The sequence below is a fragment of the Lampetra planeri genome, chromosome 53 (assembly GCF_965212315.1).
Source record: "Lampetra planeri chromosome 53, kcLamPlan1.2.h2, whole genome shotgun sequence".
Taxonomy (NCBI): Eukaryota; Metazoa; Chordata; class Hyperoartia; order Petromyzontiformes; family Petromyzontidae; genus Lampetra; species Lampetra planeri.
The window spans coordinates 8,648,143-8,666,543 of NC_136159.1; the positions used below are offsets into that span (position 1 = coordinate 8,648,143).

General features: G+C 48.8%; 1 protein-coding gene across 2 annotated transcripts in view; it reads right to left on the reverse strand.

Annotated features, from left to right (window-relative positions):
- LOC144734916 (urokinase-type plasminogen activator-like) overlaps nucleotides 1-4,817 on the reverse strand; it is a 37,554-nt gene extending 32,737 nt beyond the window's left edge. For both annotated transcript variants that reach the window (XM_078617366.1, XM_078617365.1), the window contains exon 1: nucleotides 4,538-4,817. In XM_078617366.1, the coding sequence (XP_078473492.1) occupies nucleotides 4,538-4,618 (81 nt within the window). In that variant the 5' untranslated portion in view covers nucleotides 4,619-4,817. The remainder of the gene's footprint in view (nucleotides 1-4,537) is intronic.
- Nucleotides 4,818-18,401: the final 13,584 nt, after the last annotated feature.

The window sequence follows — 18,401 nt, forward strand, 5'->3', positions numbered from 1 at the left end:
ATGGTCCCAGCAGAATTCCCTGGTCCCCAATGCCCTCAGCGAAGGGCCGACGAAGTTTTAGAGGGACCAACATTTGAGCTCCCGGCGGCACACGAACTGTTTTAACGACGAACGCTGGTACTGTTACGAACGCCGTCCGAGCCGCAGTAGGGGAAGGCAGGAACGCCATGCGTCGTCCCGACGGGAGCTCAATGCATCCCTGGTCTATTAAAATACGAATCGGCATTTTGCCCAAGAAGTCCGTCCCCAGCAGGCACGGAACCGCCAGCGAGGAGGAAACAAAAATCGGGCCCGACAATTTGATATCCCCGATACAAATTTGCGCTCGAATCTGTCCAATGATGCCAAGAGAGCCCCCATTAGCAGCATAGAATGGGACGTTAACCGGCAGTAAAGGACGGCTCTGGACAGGTAGAATATTGTAAATGAGTTCGGAAATGATGGTCGCCGATGCCCCCGTATCGACCAGGATGCGTACCTCCACCCCGTCAATGTGTCCCACCACGGCCGACGACCCCGACGACGCGGCCACAACGCGATGGGCCAACATGGACCACTGCCTGGGTTCGATTTGAGTCCCCATAGTGGTGCGTGTTGGCCCGTCGCAGCGCAATGTCGGCCCCCCGTTCGTTGCGGTGTGCGAGTGTGTGACGAGTGTGTGCTTGGGCCAAACATGAGGGGTGCCGCGACTCGCCGGATTATGTTGATGGAGCTTGGGAGGAGGAGGGCCGGCGTCCTGTTGAGGCGTCGTCCCGCGCTGCCGAGGAGAGCGGCACCCCGAGGCGACATGGCCCCGGACGCCGCAGTTGAAGCAACGCGGGAGCGCCGGTGGCGATGACGGACGGTCGAAGCGGCTCGACCCATCCCGGCCCGACCATGCTCCCGTCCCCTGCTGCCGTCGACGGTCGACGGCGTAAACCTCCTCCGCCGGGAGGGTGGCTGCAGCCACCGCACGCCCGGCCGCTGCCCTGCTGGCTTTCCGACGCTGTGACAGCAGGTTGGCGTGGAGGAGCCGCGCAGCCTGGAGGGAACTCATCTCCGTGTCCTCCTGTGCAACGACGGCGATGTCCAGGTCGTCTGCCAGCAGGAGGATTTTTTCTGTGACCATGGCGTCCACGCCGTCGTCGTCCATTCGAGGGAAGGCCGTCTTCGCCAGTGCCAGGAGACTCGTCCTGTACGCCAGGGGCGACTCCTTTGCACCCCGCTGGCGATCGTAAAACTGCTGCCTGCATTCCGCTGAAGGTCCGTAGACCCCGGCCAGCAACTGCAGCGCCATCTGTAGCGTGGAGCGCTTCTCCCTCGGCGACGATGTAAGGGCGGCGAGTGCGTCGCTGTCGAGGAGCGCCGGCAGCGTGCAGAGAGCCTCAGCATCCGACCACCGTGCCATTTCTTGGTGGGCGAGGAAGCGTCGCTGGAAGCCGCCCCAGTCGCCCTCCGCGCCAACAAACTCTTTGAGCGGAGGCAGCCGTTGGTGCAGCGCAGCGGCCGCCATGGAAGCTTGCAGGCTGCTGTCCGCGTAACTCAGCTGCGCTTCGGCGCGAACGGCAGATGGTATCGCCTGTCGCAGCCGTGATGACGCTCCATCCGCTGGCGGTGACGCGGCAGCCCCAGCGAGAGCGATGTTGGACCCGAGGTTCAGGCCGGCCACGCCCTCAGCAGCTGCTGCGGTGATGGCGGGAGATTCAAAGTTTGAATCCGTTGAGATGGCGGGAAGGCGCATCGGACGTCGGTTCTCCTCGCCCCGTGGTGGTCCACCAGCCCCCAGCCGCGTGATGTGTTCGAGTGTGGCGGCAGCGGCGTAAAGCAGCTCCGCCAGCCTCGCGTGAGCCAGCCTCAGCCCTTCTGATGGCGGCTCCTCTTCATCCTGATGCCCCGGTAAGAATGCGTCCGGCCCCGGCTGCACGATGTCTTGTTGAGCCGTCTCGGGCTCGACAATTTCAGCGGTGTCCTCCACCTGCGGTACTCCGGCTCGAGCTGTCCGGCGCGTGTCCATGTTCGTAGTTGTTCTGACACCAGATGAAGTACCGTTGATGACTCTTGGACACCGTTGGTTAGGCATACGTATTTATTCCGTACAAGTAGTCACAACTGTGGACATACAATACTAGAGGGGGTATCGGCCCCCTCACCCGGCTATCTGGGAATACACTGCTAGCTATCTCTGACCTACCTCCTAGTCCTCCACTAATGGGCTAGGGGAGGCTGTCTGGCCCGACACTGGTAAGTCGGGCTACGGTACCCAGAGTCCCAGAGCACTAGCTCTGGTTCTCGGGACCACGCCGCTGGCTCGGTCCTGCGCGGATCTGACAAGGGCGGCGTCCCAGGGGAGTCCAGGGCTCTAGCTAGACGATCTTCGGTCTTCACTGGTTTAGCTTTAACATTCTGCCCCGAGCCCTCTGACACATCCCCCTTTATACTCCACCCCCGCTGAGGGGTGGGGCCCCGGGCTGCCTGGTGCGGACGTCGTTGAGAGCACCCCCCCCGTGCACTCACGTAGCCCCGCCCACTGTGTTTGTTTCCCATAAGCTGCCATGCATAACGGCTCTCTCTCTAACACCCCTACACAGGCAACACATCCAGTACATCCAGTAAATCCACCACATCCACCACATCCAGTACATCCAGTACATCCAGTACATCCAGCACATCCAGTACATCCAGTACATCCAGCACATCCACCACATCCACCACATCCAGTACATCCAGTACATCCACCACATCCAGTACATCCAGTACATCCACCACATCCAGTACATCCAGTACATCCACCACATCCAGTACATCCAGTACATCCAGTACATCCACCACATCCAGCACATCCACCACATCCAGTACATCCAGTACATCCACCACATCCAGTACATCCAGTACATCCACCACATCCAGTACATCCAGTACATCCAGCACATCCAGTACATCCAGCACATCCAGTACATCCACCACATCCAGCACATCCAGTACATCCAGTACATCCAGCACATCCAGTACATCCAGCACATCCACCACATCCAGCACATCCAGTACATCCAGTACATCCACCACATCCAGCACATCCAGTACATCCAGTACATCCAGTACATCCACCACATCCAGTACATCCACCACATCCAGTACATCCAGTACATCCAGCACATCCAGCACATCCAGCACATCCAATACATCCACCACATCCAGTACATCCTACACATCCACCACATCCAGTACATCCAGTACAACCAGCACAGGCAACACATCCACCACATCCAGTACATCCAGTACATCCAGTACATCCACCACATCCACCACATCCAGTACATCCAGTACATCCAGTACAACCAGCACAGGCAACACATCCAGCACATCCAGTACATCCAGTACAACCAGTACATCCAGTACATCCAGCACATCCAGTACATCCAGTACATCCACCACATCCAGCACATCCAGTACATCCAGCACATCCACCACATCCAGCACATCCAGCACATCCACCCCATCCAGTACATCCAGCACATCCAGTACATCCAGCACATCCACCACATCCAGTGCATCCAGTACATCCAGCACAGGCAACACATCCAGCACATCCAGTACATCCAGTACAACCAGTACATCCAGTACATCCAGTACATCCAGTACATCCACCACATCCAGCACATCCAGTACATCCAGTATATCCAGTACATCCACCACATCCAGTACATCCAGCACATCCAGTACATCCAGCACATCCAGCACATCCAGCACATCCAGTACATCCAGCACATCCACCACATCCAGCACATCCAGCACATCCACCCCATCCAGTACATCCAGCACATCCAGTACATCCAGCACATCCACCACATCCAGTGCATCCAGTACATCCAGTACATCCAGTACATCCAGCACATCCAGTACATCCAGCACATCCACCACATCCACCACATCCAGTACATCCAGTACATCCAGCACATCCAGCACATCCAGCACATCCAGCACATCCACCACATCCACCACATCCAGTGCATCCAGTACATCCAGCACATCCACCACATCCAGTGCATCCAGCACATCCAGCACATCCACCACATCCAGTACATCCAGCACATCCAGTACATCCAGCACATCCACCACATCCACCACATCCAGTACATCCACCACATCCAGTACATCCAGTACATCCAGCACATCCAGCACATCCAGCACATCCACCACATCCAGTACATCCAGTACATCCAGCACATCCAGTACATCCAGCACATCCAGCACAGGCAACACAGGCAGTACAGCCAGTACAGCTAATTCAGCCAGTACAGCGAGTAGAGCCAGGACAGCCACCACACCCAACAGCCAGCACAGCCATTAGAGCCAGGACAGCCAAAAGCAGAGAACACAGCTAACAAAGCCAGTACAGCCAGTAGAGCTAACACAGAAAGTACAGTCAACACCGTCGGTACAGCCAACACAGACAGGTCAGCCAGAACAGCCAACACAGCTAGGACAGTTCGCATAGCCAGCCAGCACAGCCAGCTGAGCACACAGGTGATGTGGAGGTGGTGCGCAGCCCCTCCCTCACCTGAGGCTGGGGGCAGACACCTGGGCTGACGAGCCAGGAGAGGAGCCCCGGGAACATCCACAACCCTACCGCAGTCCACATCGTCGCACTTGTCTGCCTTCGAGAGCTGCCGCTACGCTGCGGATTGTGCAGGGTTACACAATCTATCAATCAATAAACGACGAGAATGCATGTGTGTAATTTTGTGTGTGTCTAATAGTTATGTGTGTGTGTGCCAGCGTGTGTGTATGTCTATGTCCAGTAAAACAACCCCCTACCTCCCCGTGGTGCCGGAAGGGCAACGCTGTCGTGGACAGTGCTGTGGGGGGGAGGGCCAATTCCGATTGGCTTTTCCCCTCATGGCGTCTGTGACCACCACAGCAGCTAAAAGGGGGCTCTGGACGGGTGCAAGGGGCCGGTAACCCCTCCACCTTCAATCAAACTACCACTAGACTACAACCGAAAATTTTAATTAACAAGCTTGTGCCAGAGGCCCCGGGGGGACAGGCGTCTATGACGTCTCCTGGCCAAACCCCATTTGGTGGAGCCAGGAGATTGAATCTTTACCCTCGGGGCTCCTCCAGAAACAACAAAAAGCCACTATGGATGGCCAACCAGAGGTTGAGGAGTGGTGGTCGTGGTTACTTATGCCCCCACCGAAGATGAACATCAATGGAGGGATGCAGGCTAGGCCAATGAGTCAGATGCCTTCTATGACCTCCTGTCACAGGTGCTGGCTAAAGTGGCCCATCGGGATAAAGTAATCTTGTTGGGTGACTTCAATGCCTAGTTGGGCATGATGCTGGCACCTAGTCTGGAGTGATTGGAAGGCATGGGCCAGATCAGCTGAATAACACCGGTAGGAGACTGGTAGATTTTTGTGCAGCCCATGGGCTTGTAATTACAAATAAGCTGTTCTGGCATCGGCGCATTCACACAACATCATGGATGCATGCCGGGTCCAAGCAAAAACATCTGCTGGACTACATGGTGACGGACCAGCGGATGCGAGCCCATGTCCTTGACACCAGGACCTACCGTGGAGCTGATCTACCCTCTGACCATCGACTAGTCATCTGTAAGATGCGCCTGCCATTCGTCCACTCCGGTGGTGGGTGTACACCCAGGACCCCATTCAAACCTAAGGTGGCCTGGTCTCAGCTAGCTGATGAAAGTTGCAAGCGAGAATTTAATCATCGCTTGCAGCTGGGGTTGGCATCGTCCCCCACTCCTCCTAATGTCGAGGTAAATGGGCGAGGTTTAGGACTGTGACTCATGCAGCTGCAATGGCTGCTTTGAGTACGCGGTCCAGACCTCCCCAGAGACCCTGGCTGACAGAGGAGGTGTTCAAGCTGGCTGAGAAAAAGCGACAGGCCCACTCTCATTGGCTACAGCATCCCACATCGGTGAATGAGAAGGCTTACCGCAGCCTTCGCTCGGAGGTTCGGAGAGCCGTGAGGTGCAAGGATGGGTGGTGTTCGCGGGCTGCTGAGGAGATGGAGTCTTACTCTTAGTTCTTTCGGTAGTCACGTAGGTAAAAAATGAAATTAAAATTAATAAAAATAAAACAATAAAATCACGACGTTTCGGAGGCAACACAAGCTTCCGTCTTCAGGTGAAACCGTCACAGCAAAATATCTGTACCTTATATAGTGGTTAAGGGGGGAGGAGCCAGGAAGGGCAGCGGGGGAGGAGGAGTTGTGAAGTGGTTAATTAATGCTTTTTGTTATACTGCTGGATGGGTAAATGAATTAGATACGATTAAGCCGCTCTTTGTTATGCTGTTTGTGCGCAAGTCACTGTGGGATGAATGGACTCGTGGTCAGGGACGTGTTGCGCAAGTAACTGTTATTGTACATAATAGAAAAGGAGCGGAAATGCCCATGTTTAGTCGTCCGCCATTGCCGATCATTGCTACAACTCGGTGGGCTCTCATGAGATTGTTTTCTCCGAGACTAAGGTGCTCTGCAAGCCTTCTGGCTACCATCAAAGGTTTGTACATGAAGCCATTCAGATATACAAATACAGACATAATTTCAACCGTGATGATGGGTACAAACTTAGTAATCATTGGAAAGATGTTATCAACCATGCAAAAAAGATTTAATTACACATTTTTGGACCATCTTATCTGACAGGCACTATTTTACTTCACCGAGTGTTAACATCCCTAACGTTTAACAGTACTCTTTATTGTCAGCCAACACTGGTATAAACATGGGCATTTCCGCTCCTTTTCTATTATGTACATCCACAGTTACTTGTGCAACACGTCCGTGACCACGAGTCCATTCATCCCACAGTGACTTGCGCACAAACAGCATAACAAAGAGTGGCTTAATCGTATCTAATTCATTTACCCACCCAGCAGTATAACAAAAAGCAGTAATTGACCACTTCACAACTCCTCCTCCCCCGCTGCTCTTCCTGGCTCCTCCCCCCTTAACCACTATATAAGGTACAGATATTTTGCTGTAACGGTTTCACCTGAAGACGGAAGCTTGTGTTGCCTCCGAAACGTCGTGATTTTATTGTTTAATTTTATTAATTTTAATTTAATTTTTTACCTACGTGATTTTACCGAAAGAACTAAGAGTATGAATCCTTGCAGTCACGAAAGCTTCAAATCTAGAAGAGATGGAGTCTGCCTCAATGGCCCGCGATCACTAATCCCCATTTAATTCCATAAAAAAAATAACCTTCAGCGCCATACCTATTACCATCATTAGGGGGAAAAACGGTGATCCAATCTCCGACCCCCAGGAACAGGTTTGCAGATTTGCTCAGCATTTCTGTGAAGTCCTGGGGGAGGGGAAATCCCTCGACATGGTAAAATCGTGGGACAAAGTGGGGATGACCCTGCTGAGGCTGCGGTGCCTCAAATATTGGAAGTCACCCCCTGTAAGTGGCTGTATGAGGTGCCATCTGTTGAGGAAGTACTGAAGGTGATCCAGAGTCTGAGACCAGGAAAGGCACCGGGCAGAGATGATCTCCCAAGCTAAATGCTGAGAGAGGGTGGCGTTTGTGCACAGACTGCCTACATGACATCATAACAGCAGTCTGCAGCACTGGACAGGTTCCGCAGGACTGGAAGGATGCCCTGGTGGTCCCCATCTTTAAGAAGGGAGACCGCACAGACTGTAACAACTACAGGGGAATCTCACTCCACAGTGTGCCGGGAAAGGTCCTGGCAAGGATTATTCAACACCGCCTTGCCAGGCACGCTGAGCAGAGGCTTGTGGAGCCCCAATGTGGTTTCAGGAAAGGGCGGTCCTGCACAGATGCCATATTTTCTGTCCGTTTGCTATAGCAGAGGTGTAGGGAATTCCAACAAGACCTACATCTCTGCTTATTGACCTGGTCAAGGCCTATGATACCATCAGTAGGCCTGGGCTCTGGGTTGTTCTTCGTGCTCCCGATCATTAAGGATCTTCATGATGCTGAGCGGGCCCAAGTAAAACTACGTGGCCGGGAGTCGGAGCCATTCCTTGCTCAACTTCGGGGTGCGACAGGGATGTCCTCTGGCTCCAACATTATTTAACATCTATTTTGACCACGTAGTTCATGAAGCCTTCAGTAGCTGTATCGGAGGAATTTCCATCTGGTACAGATACAATGGGAGGCTGATCGATGCCCGGGTGCGGTCAAGGGATGGTTCCTTATTGGTTAACTACATTATGTATGCCGATGACCTGGTAATTGCGGCTCACTCAGAGGAGGAGTTGGAGGCGCTGCTGCTGAAACTGGAGTGTGCCACTAAGAGGTGGGTCCTTACCATCAGCCCCACCAAAACGAAGCACCTGCCTGGGTATTTTGTACCATCGGGCACTCCACCCCCACAACTCCCAATCGGTGATGGGGCAGTTGTAGAAAAAGTGGAGAGTTTCTCATACCTGGGCAGTGTGCTCATGACCGGCTCCGGTGTAACATCAGAGGTCTCACTCCGAATCAGTCGAGCGGCATTATCTTTTCATCGGTTGCGTAACGCTGTGTGGAAGCTACCTGGTCTATCACTCCGCACGAAGCTTCAGGTCTTCTCGGCCACGGTCATTCCCTCCTTTCTCTACGCTTGCGAAATGTGGATCCCCCTAATGGAACATCTTCGCCGGTTAGAAACATTTAGGTTGGCCTGCCTACGATCCATCCTGGGTTTAACCAGGCGGGATTGTGAGGAGCTCACAAATCCTTGAAAGATGTGGACAAAGTCCCATTGGTGAGCTCCTCCGGCAGGCAAGGTTGCGTTGGCTGGGTCATGTAGCCCGCATGCCCAGCCACCGCATGCCTAAACAGCTTTTGTTCGGCCGGATCGAGGGGGCTAAGCGGGCACGGCATGGGCTAGAGAAGAGATGGAGTGATGTGGTACAGGAGGACGTGGAGGAGGCTCGTGAAGGCCGCTACTGGGCAGTTGGAGGCAGTCACCCTCCAACAACAACGGAGGGTGGAGGAGCAATGCTCACAACAACGAGCGGAGCGCCAGGCGGATAAAACACAGCAAGTTGGTAAAGTTGGGGGCACAGGTGGTGCGTCGGCCGGTCATCTCAGTCAGTCAACTCGTGGCACCTGGGTCTGTCCCTTGACCTGCCAGCAGGCGATCGACACTTCACGGTGGGCTTAAAGTGCACATAGCCTGGCACAAGTGCCGTGGTGACGTTACAGCCACTTTGTGGCGAATGGCGGCTGCTGTTGTTGTAGTTGGGAGGCAGTATGAGGAGGCGGCTGCCCTCGGTGCCGCGAGCTGGGACTGTAAACACTAAAAAATATACAATGCACGCACTTGATTTGAAGCTTTCGTGACTGCAGGAATCCATACTCTCTGGTTCTTTCGGTAAAGTCACGTAAATAGAAAAAATAATCAAAGAAAACACAACGTTTCGGTCACAACACAAGCGTCCGTCTTCAGTTGAGAAAAATGATGTGCTGTTGTGGCTTTATATAGGCACGGGAGGGGGGGGGGGGAGTTTTGTCAATTCGTGGCTGTAGGAGTTCCTACCAATAGCTTTGCTACTAAAACCAACAAAATCATCACTAATTCGACTTCCCTAATCGAATGCACCAAACAGCTCTCTCTAAAACCTTCAGCTGCTAGACCATCCCAGATTTTACGGCCTTCCAAAAATCCATAAAGAGGGTACTCCACTCCATCGTATCGTATCCACCATTAACTCACCCACTTACAGACTGGCACAATTTCTGTCTGAGACTGCTTCCCTTCACGGGCAAGACCGCCTCAGCTCTACTTAATTCGGCCCACATGGTTTCACTAATCAAGGACATATCACTGTCCCCTAGGCCGTAAGGTGAACTAGGAAAAAGTGGCTAAAAATGATTTTCGTTCCCACACCTGGGAACTACTTTTTAAATGAATTTTTTCATAGACAAAACCATTTTCGACTTTATGTTAAAAGTTCTCCGCAAAATACCCTGCAGTTTTTTGTTCATAATCCATAAATGTATATAATTGTGAATTGGAAAAAACGAAAATCTTATGCTGCTGGTTTTGTTTGTAACTTTATTTATATACATTTTAGCAACACCAAATATCTCTCAAACTGACACTTATACATGTACCTAAACACTTGAGACAGGTTTTGGTGCATTATATACTCAAGTGTGAATGTAGACCATGAAATATGGCACATTTTCAGAAAATATGCTTCAACTTCACGTATTGGCACTAAGCAAAATTAAACATAAACATTATAAATTTAGCAAAACTGTGATGTTTTGTACATCAAAATTTTCAGTAAGTACTGTGTAATCACAGAAATATACAAATATAAGCACACTTTGGCCCAAGTTGGCTGAAATGACTCGAAATGCTACACTGTCCCCTTGTTTTGGAATGCTGCCAAAATTTTTTTTACAATTCTACCACAGATTCTTTACAGCTCAAAATCACCTTCAATTATAACACAGCGCATATTTACTCATCATCCCTATCACTATCAGAGCCATCATCCCATGTAGGTCTTTCTTCTGTTTCCTGTGAAACATTTGCACAATATTGGCACCGACATAAATCAGTACAAGACAGTCTTGCAGACATACAGGAACATCTTCCAGTCTCACATTTGCTATGCTTGCAACTGCAGTGGACTGCCTGCAACACACTTTCAGGGGCAGGATTTCTAGTCATCCAGGTCACTGTTAACTCACCATCCTCGAGGTGCCATCCATTGCCAACGGGTGAAGGGGCACACATTATACCTTTCAGAGAATGTCTCATTATGGCCGCTTGGTAGTTTGCCCCTTTTGCAGTGTTGGTACAGGTTGTCACTTGTCGGGGGCATGGATAGTTCTGGAAAAGCCGACTGGCCATACAGGTGGCACACATATGTGCAAAGCAGCTCAAAGGTAGACTGGTCTAGGTTAAAACTGCTACCCAGATTTGTAAAAGCAGTTAGATATTCCTCTTTCTCACAAGCAACAGAAAATGCCTTTCTTTTGCCTTTGCCATAAAAGGCACTTGTAGAGTCACAACCTGAGAAGGTATGGATCCCAATAAGTGCCAAACAGACACTTGTGCCAAGAGCTGATGACACCTTAGCTAAGTCAATGAACCTTGTTTTGTTGCCAACTCCCGTGAAAAAATACAACCTACATGGTAAATCTGGCTGCAGACTTAAAGCAATCTCTGCCACATCAGTATCAGGGCTTTTGATGACTACAGTTTGATGTTCCTGTGCAGCATGTTGTGCATGTAAAAACACCCTGGTGTCACATTCCTCATGATCACATGTCAGATCTTCAACAGCACTGAGAGTATGTAAACCCTCCATTACAGTCACGCAGTGAAACAGGTCTCCATGTGCTATGTACAAGCTTAAGTCCTTTCCCACAGTGGTAAGATCAGCCTCTCGCCACACAACATAGAGGAATTCTGCCAGTGCTTCTTTGTTTGTTCCATCTGATAGAAACTTTTTCCATTGTGTTGGTGTCTTCTGATCCCGTCCATAAATTTTCACCAGTTGTGTACCACCTCTACGTGACCGTTCTAGGTTTTTAATACTCATTTTTGGATACTGGTCAATCACAAAGTCTATCCGTGTACAGTTGTGTTTCAGAGCAAGTTTGACTATGTACTGCAGTATGGTCTCTGCAAGCTCTCCAAAGGTACTTGGTATTGATCGAATGGCTTGAATGACTGCCATGCCATCAAAGAGAATAGCTCCATCTGTCGGAACTTTGTCAACTAAACAGTCTCCACCTTTGGTTTCCAATAAATCCATAAGAGCTGATTTGTTTGTTTTAGCAAGTGAACCATCAGCACTGGCTAAAGGATATGACACAGTTCCCAAGGAGTAAGACAGAATTTCCCGCAGGTCAATTTTTCTACTTTGACCTATGACGAGTAATCTGGAGAATAGTTTCTTGTCGGCACGTAGAATCACTTCCTTGCCTTTTGCAGATTTCTTCTTTGTCTTTGCTTGGTCACTAAAGGTCTTCAGTTTTTGTATTTTGATGGGAGCAAATATGTCAACTGATGGTGATAACAGTCTTTGGTCCATAAACTCTTTGACAGCATTTTCCCCCTTTTCCGGAGCTGCGAGCAAATCCCACATGATTTATTCAGCTGCTACTGTCCCAGAGCTAAGACACACAATACAATCTTGGTGTGTGTCAAAAGGATTCAGCATGAAATCCAGGGTGGAAATTATTCTGGTCACAGCCCTTTCATCAGCATGAATTCGTGTGCTGTCAAGGTCTTTTCGTTTCCTTATATCGGGAGATTTACCTGCCATTGCCTAACATTGTCTTGCTATGGCAGCCCTTTCATGTTGCGACAATATCCAGTGATATACTGCAGCCCGATTCTGTGTTAACCCTGTCCAACCACCCTTTGTCTTGGAATCTCTGTTGCATGTTTGCTCATTTGCCTGGTCACAAGCAATCGAGGCAAATCCATGGACACTTTGACGTTGGACAGTCCACTGGCCTTTAACACTGAGCTCACTGTGGCAAGAAGGATGTGTGAGGGGCAAATTGATCATTTCCAGCCAGTAAGAAGATAAATACCTAGCATAATTTACACGATCGTACGCAAAAAACCATGCCATCATCAAGCGCACTGTTGACAGGTGAAGCTGCCAATCCGATTCTCGTGTTGCTCTCACAAATAGAAGGAGTATCTGTACCATGTCGATGTATGAACTCCAGAAGGCAAACGGGTTTTCTGCACTTCTTCTTTTAACAAAGTCTTCATATTTCGAACACATTTTGTCAAATATCTCATTTGCACACAAAACAACCATTGTTCTGTCCGGCAATGCCCATTTGATCTCATTGATGACATCCAGACACTCATATCTCTCCTCTTGTGGCAGAGAATCTAATAATGTGAGAAGTCTCATGCGTTGCAGACTCTCATACAGAAGTTTGTGTGCCCTCATGCTGCAGTTGTAATGATGACCACTGATCACTCCATTGATGGATCCTGGGGCAACAACTTTGGACTCAATGAGTATGTCTTGCAGTCCTGCATCTCCAAACCTTTATCCTAGAATGCTCAGGTAGGACATGCATGTGTGAAATTCACTGAGTCTAATCACTTTACGCTGAGTAAAGTCATCATCTTTCCAATGGATTTGCTGAGCTTTGGCATATATAGCTTTGTCAAAAACTAACATTATATGGTCCAGTTCTAGCTGATTATAAATGTGGACACTTCGCTTCAGAATTGTGTTTACTGTTGACATCTCTGTCGGTGAAGCCTCAATGACTGGAAGATAATACAGTGCTGACTTTTGCAGAGTGCCATCACCTTGAAGTAATGTATGTAAACCTGTCCAGCTTGGTATTGTGCATCTTTCAGCATCTATGGACTTTACAAAAACATATGCCAGTTCAGTTTGTATAGCAGACACCGTGTTCAATTTGTATGTGTCCGCCTGTAATGGAACACTTTCCTGATGAAACAAGTTCTGTGGTCCTTGTCTATTAGACTGATGGTACTGTTCGACAGGGATGCTAGGATGTACTTTCAATGAGGTTTTTCCCTTCTGTAGTGGTTGTCTGTTTGTTGTTGACACAGGTTCAACTACAGAACTTTGCAGCATAATCCCATTTGTGTGGTGGATAGTTCCACGACCTGACAGTGTCTCCTCCCCAAAGTCAATATTGTCCCACACAAGTACTGTAGTAACCTTCTATGAGAATCCCTTTGGTATTTTGTCTCTGCCCTCTACTAGTTGAAGTTGGGCAAGGCTAGTGTCTAGACTGACAACTGTGTCCCATGCTGCACAATGTCCTAGTCTATTTAGAAGTGACACAATTTGTGATGAACCTGTTAAATGGCGAACCGTTAGACCAAGACACAATGATGTAGGGGTCTGCCTCCGACCCTTAGATGCAAGATACACAATATCTTGACAGATAGATATCACTTTTAGGTTCAAATAATCTGGAATATCAACATAATGGGCCAGTGTTGGGTCCTTAGTTGCACCAATAATCCAGGAAATCAGATTGTACAGTTCAATTGGAACGACAGATTTTGCCTGGCTCACATTTAGGTAATCTGATGTGGGTGGCCACGGGCATTTCATACCGGGAGAGTCACACAGATGCATCTTTAATATTAATGCTGCACTGTAAAATGTCCTCGTGTCCTCTGCAGTATTGATGGAGGCCATTAAACTTGGTCTTTGTGGACCAGCTTTTGCACTAGCCCTGTTTTCACAGTCACTTTCGCTAGTTACCTCAGTTGACTCTGTTGTTTCTGTACCTGATGGATGAGGTAGCCTGTCTATCAGCTTATCTGCAGACAATGTCTCCACGAAAACCATCTCACTTATGTTGCGCATCTTGGGGGAGTGAAACACCAGCTGGGGGAAATCACGGGCCAACCTCCTACTTTTGAAATGTGAGGGAATTATTAATTAATATTTATTAATATAAAATATTGCTAACTCACTGTGCTTCTGAGGTCACAGTAACTGATGTACTAGACTTTGTCAAGAACCTGGTGTACTGTCTATAACAGGACTTGTGGTATCGCACCTCCAGAGACAAACAGTCTTTGTCTCGAATATGCACAAAAATGTTAGTGTCTTCCTTCATCTCAGCAGCTTTCAGCAAATTGCCTGTAAATAAATAAATACTTATTCAACTAATAAAAAACTGTGTTAAGAGTTAAACAATATTGAGTGTTCTGGCTGTAGCTGTATGCAAAACAATGCAAATCTGTCTCTGACTGTAAAATAAACATTACATAAATTATGTAATTGTAATTGAAAGTTAGTCATGGTACCCAGCATAAGGGAATAAAAGTTCAAACGTGTGTGTTTGTGTGTGTGCTTTGTTTTTACCTACCTGCTGACAACGTTTCTACCTGTGAAAGATGGTCCTTCTGGCGTTTGCCTCCCACAGTAATGTACTTGTCCGTTTTCTTACAAATTATGCACAAGGCAGAAAGCACAGGACCAGCACAAGCTACAGGCAGGCCGGTCCTGGACCAAAGTTTTTTTGCGGGACAATCAACTGCAGCGATACTAACGTTACTACCCGATGGCACAGACTGGCCTTGATCTTGAGCTTCAGGACGCTGTGTGGCCCGTTTCTCGGCCGCATCCAAGCGCTATTTGTCAATGAAACGCCTGTAGCAAGTGGAGTGAAACCCAGCGTCTTCGGGAACATTGTGAAACTCGATTTCTAGACAATGTTTGTATGTTTCTGCTATTCTCCGATTCTCACCTTGCAAAAAAAGCCACCGTTTGACGCAGTTTCTGAATGTATCCCACCGTGTGCGTGTAAAATCCTTTGTTTCTTCTTTCTTTATGGACGTGAGATGCATGTAGCATTGTTTAAAATACTTTTTACGGACTTTTGAAGGAGGTCTGGCCGTAATTTCCTCCTCTTCACTACTCGATATTGACAACAAGGGCGCAGACATCTTGGACTAATGTTTACCTCTCGTCCCAAAAAAGCGGCCACCTTATTGGTCTAGCGGGAAGCACGTGACGATTGTTCCGCGAAGCCTCATCACTGATGATCAAAATATGATTAGGCGAGGAAAGAAATATTGCCGACTTTAAACAGTAATAAAAAATAAACTGCAGGATTAGACATGGAGAACTTTTATTTTCACACCCAAAAACAATAGATATTTTTATTAGAATGAAAAGAATTTAGTGCCCCATATATGGGAACGGGATTAAATGTAAAATGTCTTCACCTTACAGCCTACCCGGAGGATTTGCTTGTCAGTTTCGATGTAGTCTCCCTCTTCACCAAGGTACCTGATACTATTGCAATCATTGAAGACCTAGTCCAACAGGGATTGGATCCTGATGTACCTTCGTTGGTAAGGCACTGCCTTACCAACACTTACTTCACCTGGAATGGTACTTTCTACAAACATAATGAAGGTACCCCAATGGGCTCTTCCCAGTGGTAGCGAACATTCTCATGGAGAAATTTGAGACAGATGCCATCCAGACATCCACCCGACATCCGTCCTTGTGGAAGAGATACATAGGTGACACGTTCGTCATTTGGCCACATGGCCGGATGGCACTATACCAATTTCTCAACCACATCAATTCCATATACCCATCTATCAAATTCACCATGGAAGTGGAAAATGATGGCAAGCTACCATTCCTAGATATTTAGATCGACTAGAGACCTGATGGCTCATTGGGAAACTCTGTCTATAGGAAAGCCACCCACACGGATTCCTATATAAAGCCTGATTCCCACCACCATCCAGCCCAGAAAAATGCCCTAATCAAAACATTACACCATAGGGCCCGTTGTATCTCTGACCAGCACCACCTAGCCAGTGAGCTTGAACACGTATGCCAGGCTCTCAGGAGGAATGGATATTCTGACCGCACAATCCGCAAAGCTGCATCCCCAACCATAGATAGAGAACCATCTGAGGACCCAATAAAAACCATTACCTTACCATACATAGCAGGGGTTACCAAAAGGATTGCCACAATCTTGAACAAACACAAGATCCAAGTTCGGTTCAATACAGTACACAAAATCCGTGATCTTATCCCATCGGTGAAGGATGCGATTCCGGACATGCAATGTCCTGGTGTCTATAAGCTGAGTTGTGTCTGCGACAGCAGTTTCAGTTTCAACACTCACTCACACACACAGCTCACTCACACACACAGCTCACTCACACACACAGCTCACTCACACACACAGCTCACTCACACACACAGCTCACTCACACACACAGCTCACTCACACACTCAATCACACACAGCTCATTCACACACACAGCTCACTCACTCACACGCAGCTCACCCATAGCGCACTCACACGCCGCCGCTGGCCGCCATCATGATGTGAGGAGTTACATTGGTGAAACGAAGCGACGTGTCTCAGACCGGGTTTGCGAACACAAAGCGGATTTGAAACACGGCAGAACCAACACCTCGGTGGTGACGGATCATTGTTTCAACGCTGTGGGCACACGTGACATTTTCTCCGAGACCAAGGTGCTCTTCAAACCCTCGGGCCACCATCAGAGATTTGTTCATGAAGCTATCCAGATATACAAACACAGACAAAACTTTAATCGAGAAGATGGATTTAAATTGAGCAATCATTGGAAGGATGTGATCAATCGAGTCAAGTTTTAACTGCTGTGATTTTCACTCAACCACCCGTGTGTCTTGTTCATTTACTTGCTCATTTCTCCAGCCCCACCCTTCCCTGCACGCCACAAACCCTCCCCCCTCTCCCCCGTGAACTCTTATAGCCACGACTCGACAAAACACCCCCCCCCTCCCGTGCCTATATAAAGCCACAACAGCAGCTTGTTTTTCTCACCTGAAGACCGAAACGTCGTGTCTTCTTTTATTATTTTTTCTATCAACGTGACTTTACCGAAAGAACCAGAGAGAATGCACGCACTGTACTACATGTCGGAGCAATGCCACATAACGACTCGGTCGTGGTATTACGGTGGGCCGGACCATATCATGGATCCCATAATCCGCGGCGCATCAAGAAGATTTTTAGTCCCGCAATGCGCAATTTGTTGTTGTTGCGCCGGCGCAATGCGTCGCGCATTTTGGGAATTAAATCGTCGATTGGTAACGTGGCGCCATGCGTTTCAAACTGACGACTCAGAGGCGCGATTAGGATGAATCAGACGAGCGGGAAGACTGCAGCAGCAACACGGTGAGCCGGCGCTACCAACAATTGTCTAAGCTCTGCTGTCTATTTTTATTTAGATTTTATCGGCCAATAAAACGAGTATTCACACATGTGGAAGCAACCCGGAGCACGCGGGGAAAACTCACCCATATTAGTGAGCGGGAAACACTATGTCGTGCATACGGTACCAGTGGAGTACGTACTGTATACATTTTGTCTGTACCCTGTACCACCTTCCGGCTGATCCAGCAGAAGATTACTGCTGGATACAGGCTAAATTTGCAAATGTAATTTGTTACTTTGTTCCTAACAAGTGCATCGATGGTTAATGTACAATTCAACTGAGGGACTGTGCGTTGTCTTGGTGCGGTCTGAGGCTGTTTTCATTGTTATGCTGCCTCACTCAAGCTTGCATTAGTGTTGAAAAATCTAACTTATATAATGAATGTGTATTTTAAGTATTTATATTTGGTAAATAGCTTACCTTGTTCTGCATTTTGCACTCATATAGTTTTTAAAAAATGTGTGGCAACTTGCTGACCGGCCCCGACTGGACATGTGAAATAGAGCTTCATAGCTCATCGGATTCCACCAGTCCACGAATCCGCGAGCACGCGACAAAGTCCACGAAGGATTCGCGGATTACGAGCTCGCGCCACGTGTATCAGCCAATCAGCGCTGGTGATTCTCACCCTGCGTCACGTGACCCATCCCCTCATCACGGCTGACGTGGCGGCCATCTTATCACGGTGACGTCACCCCT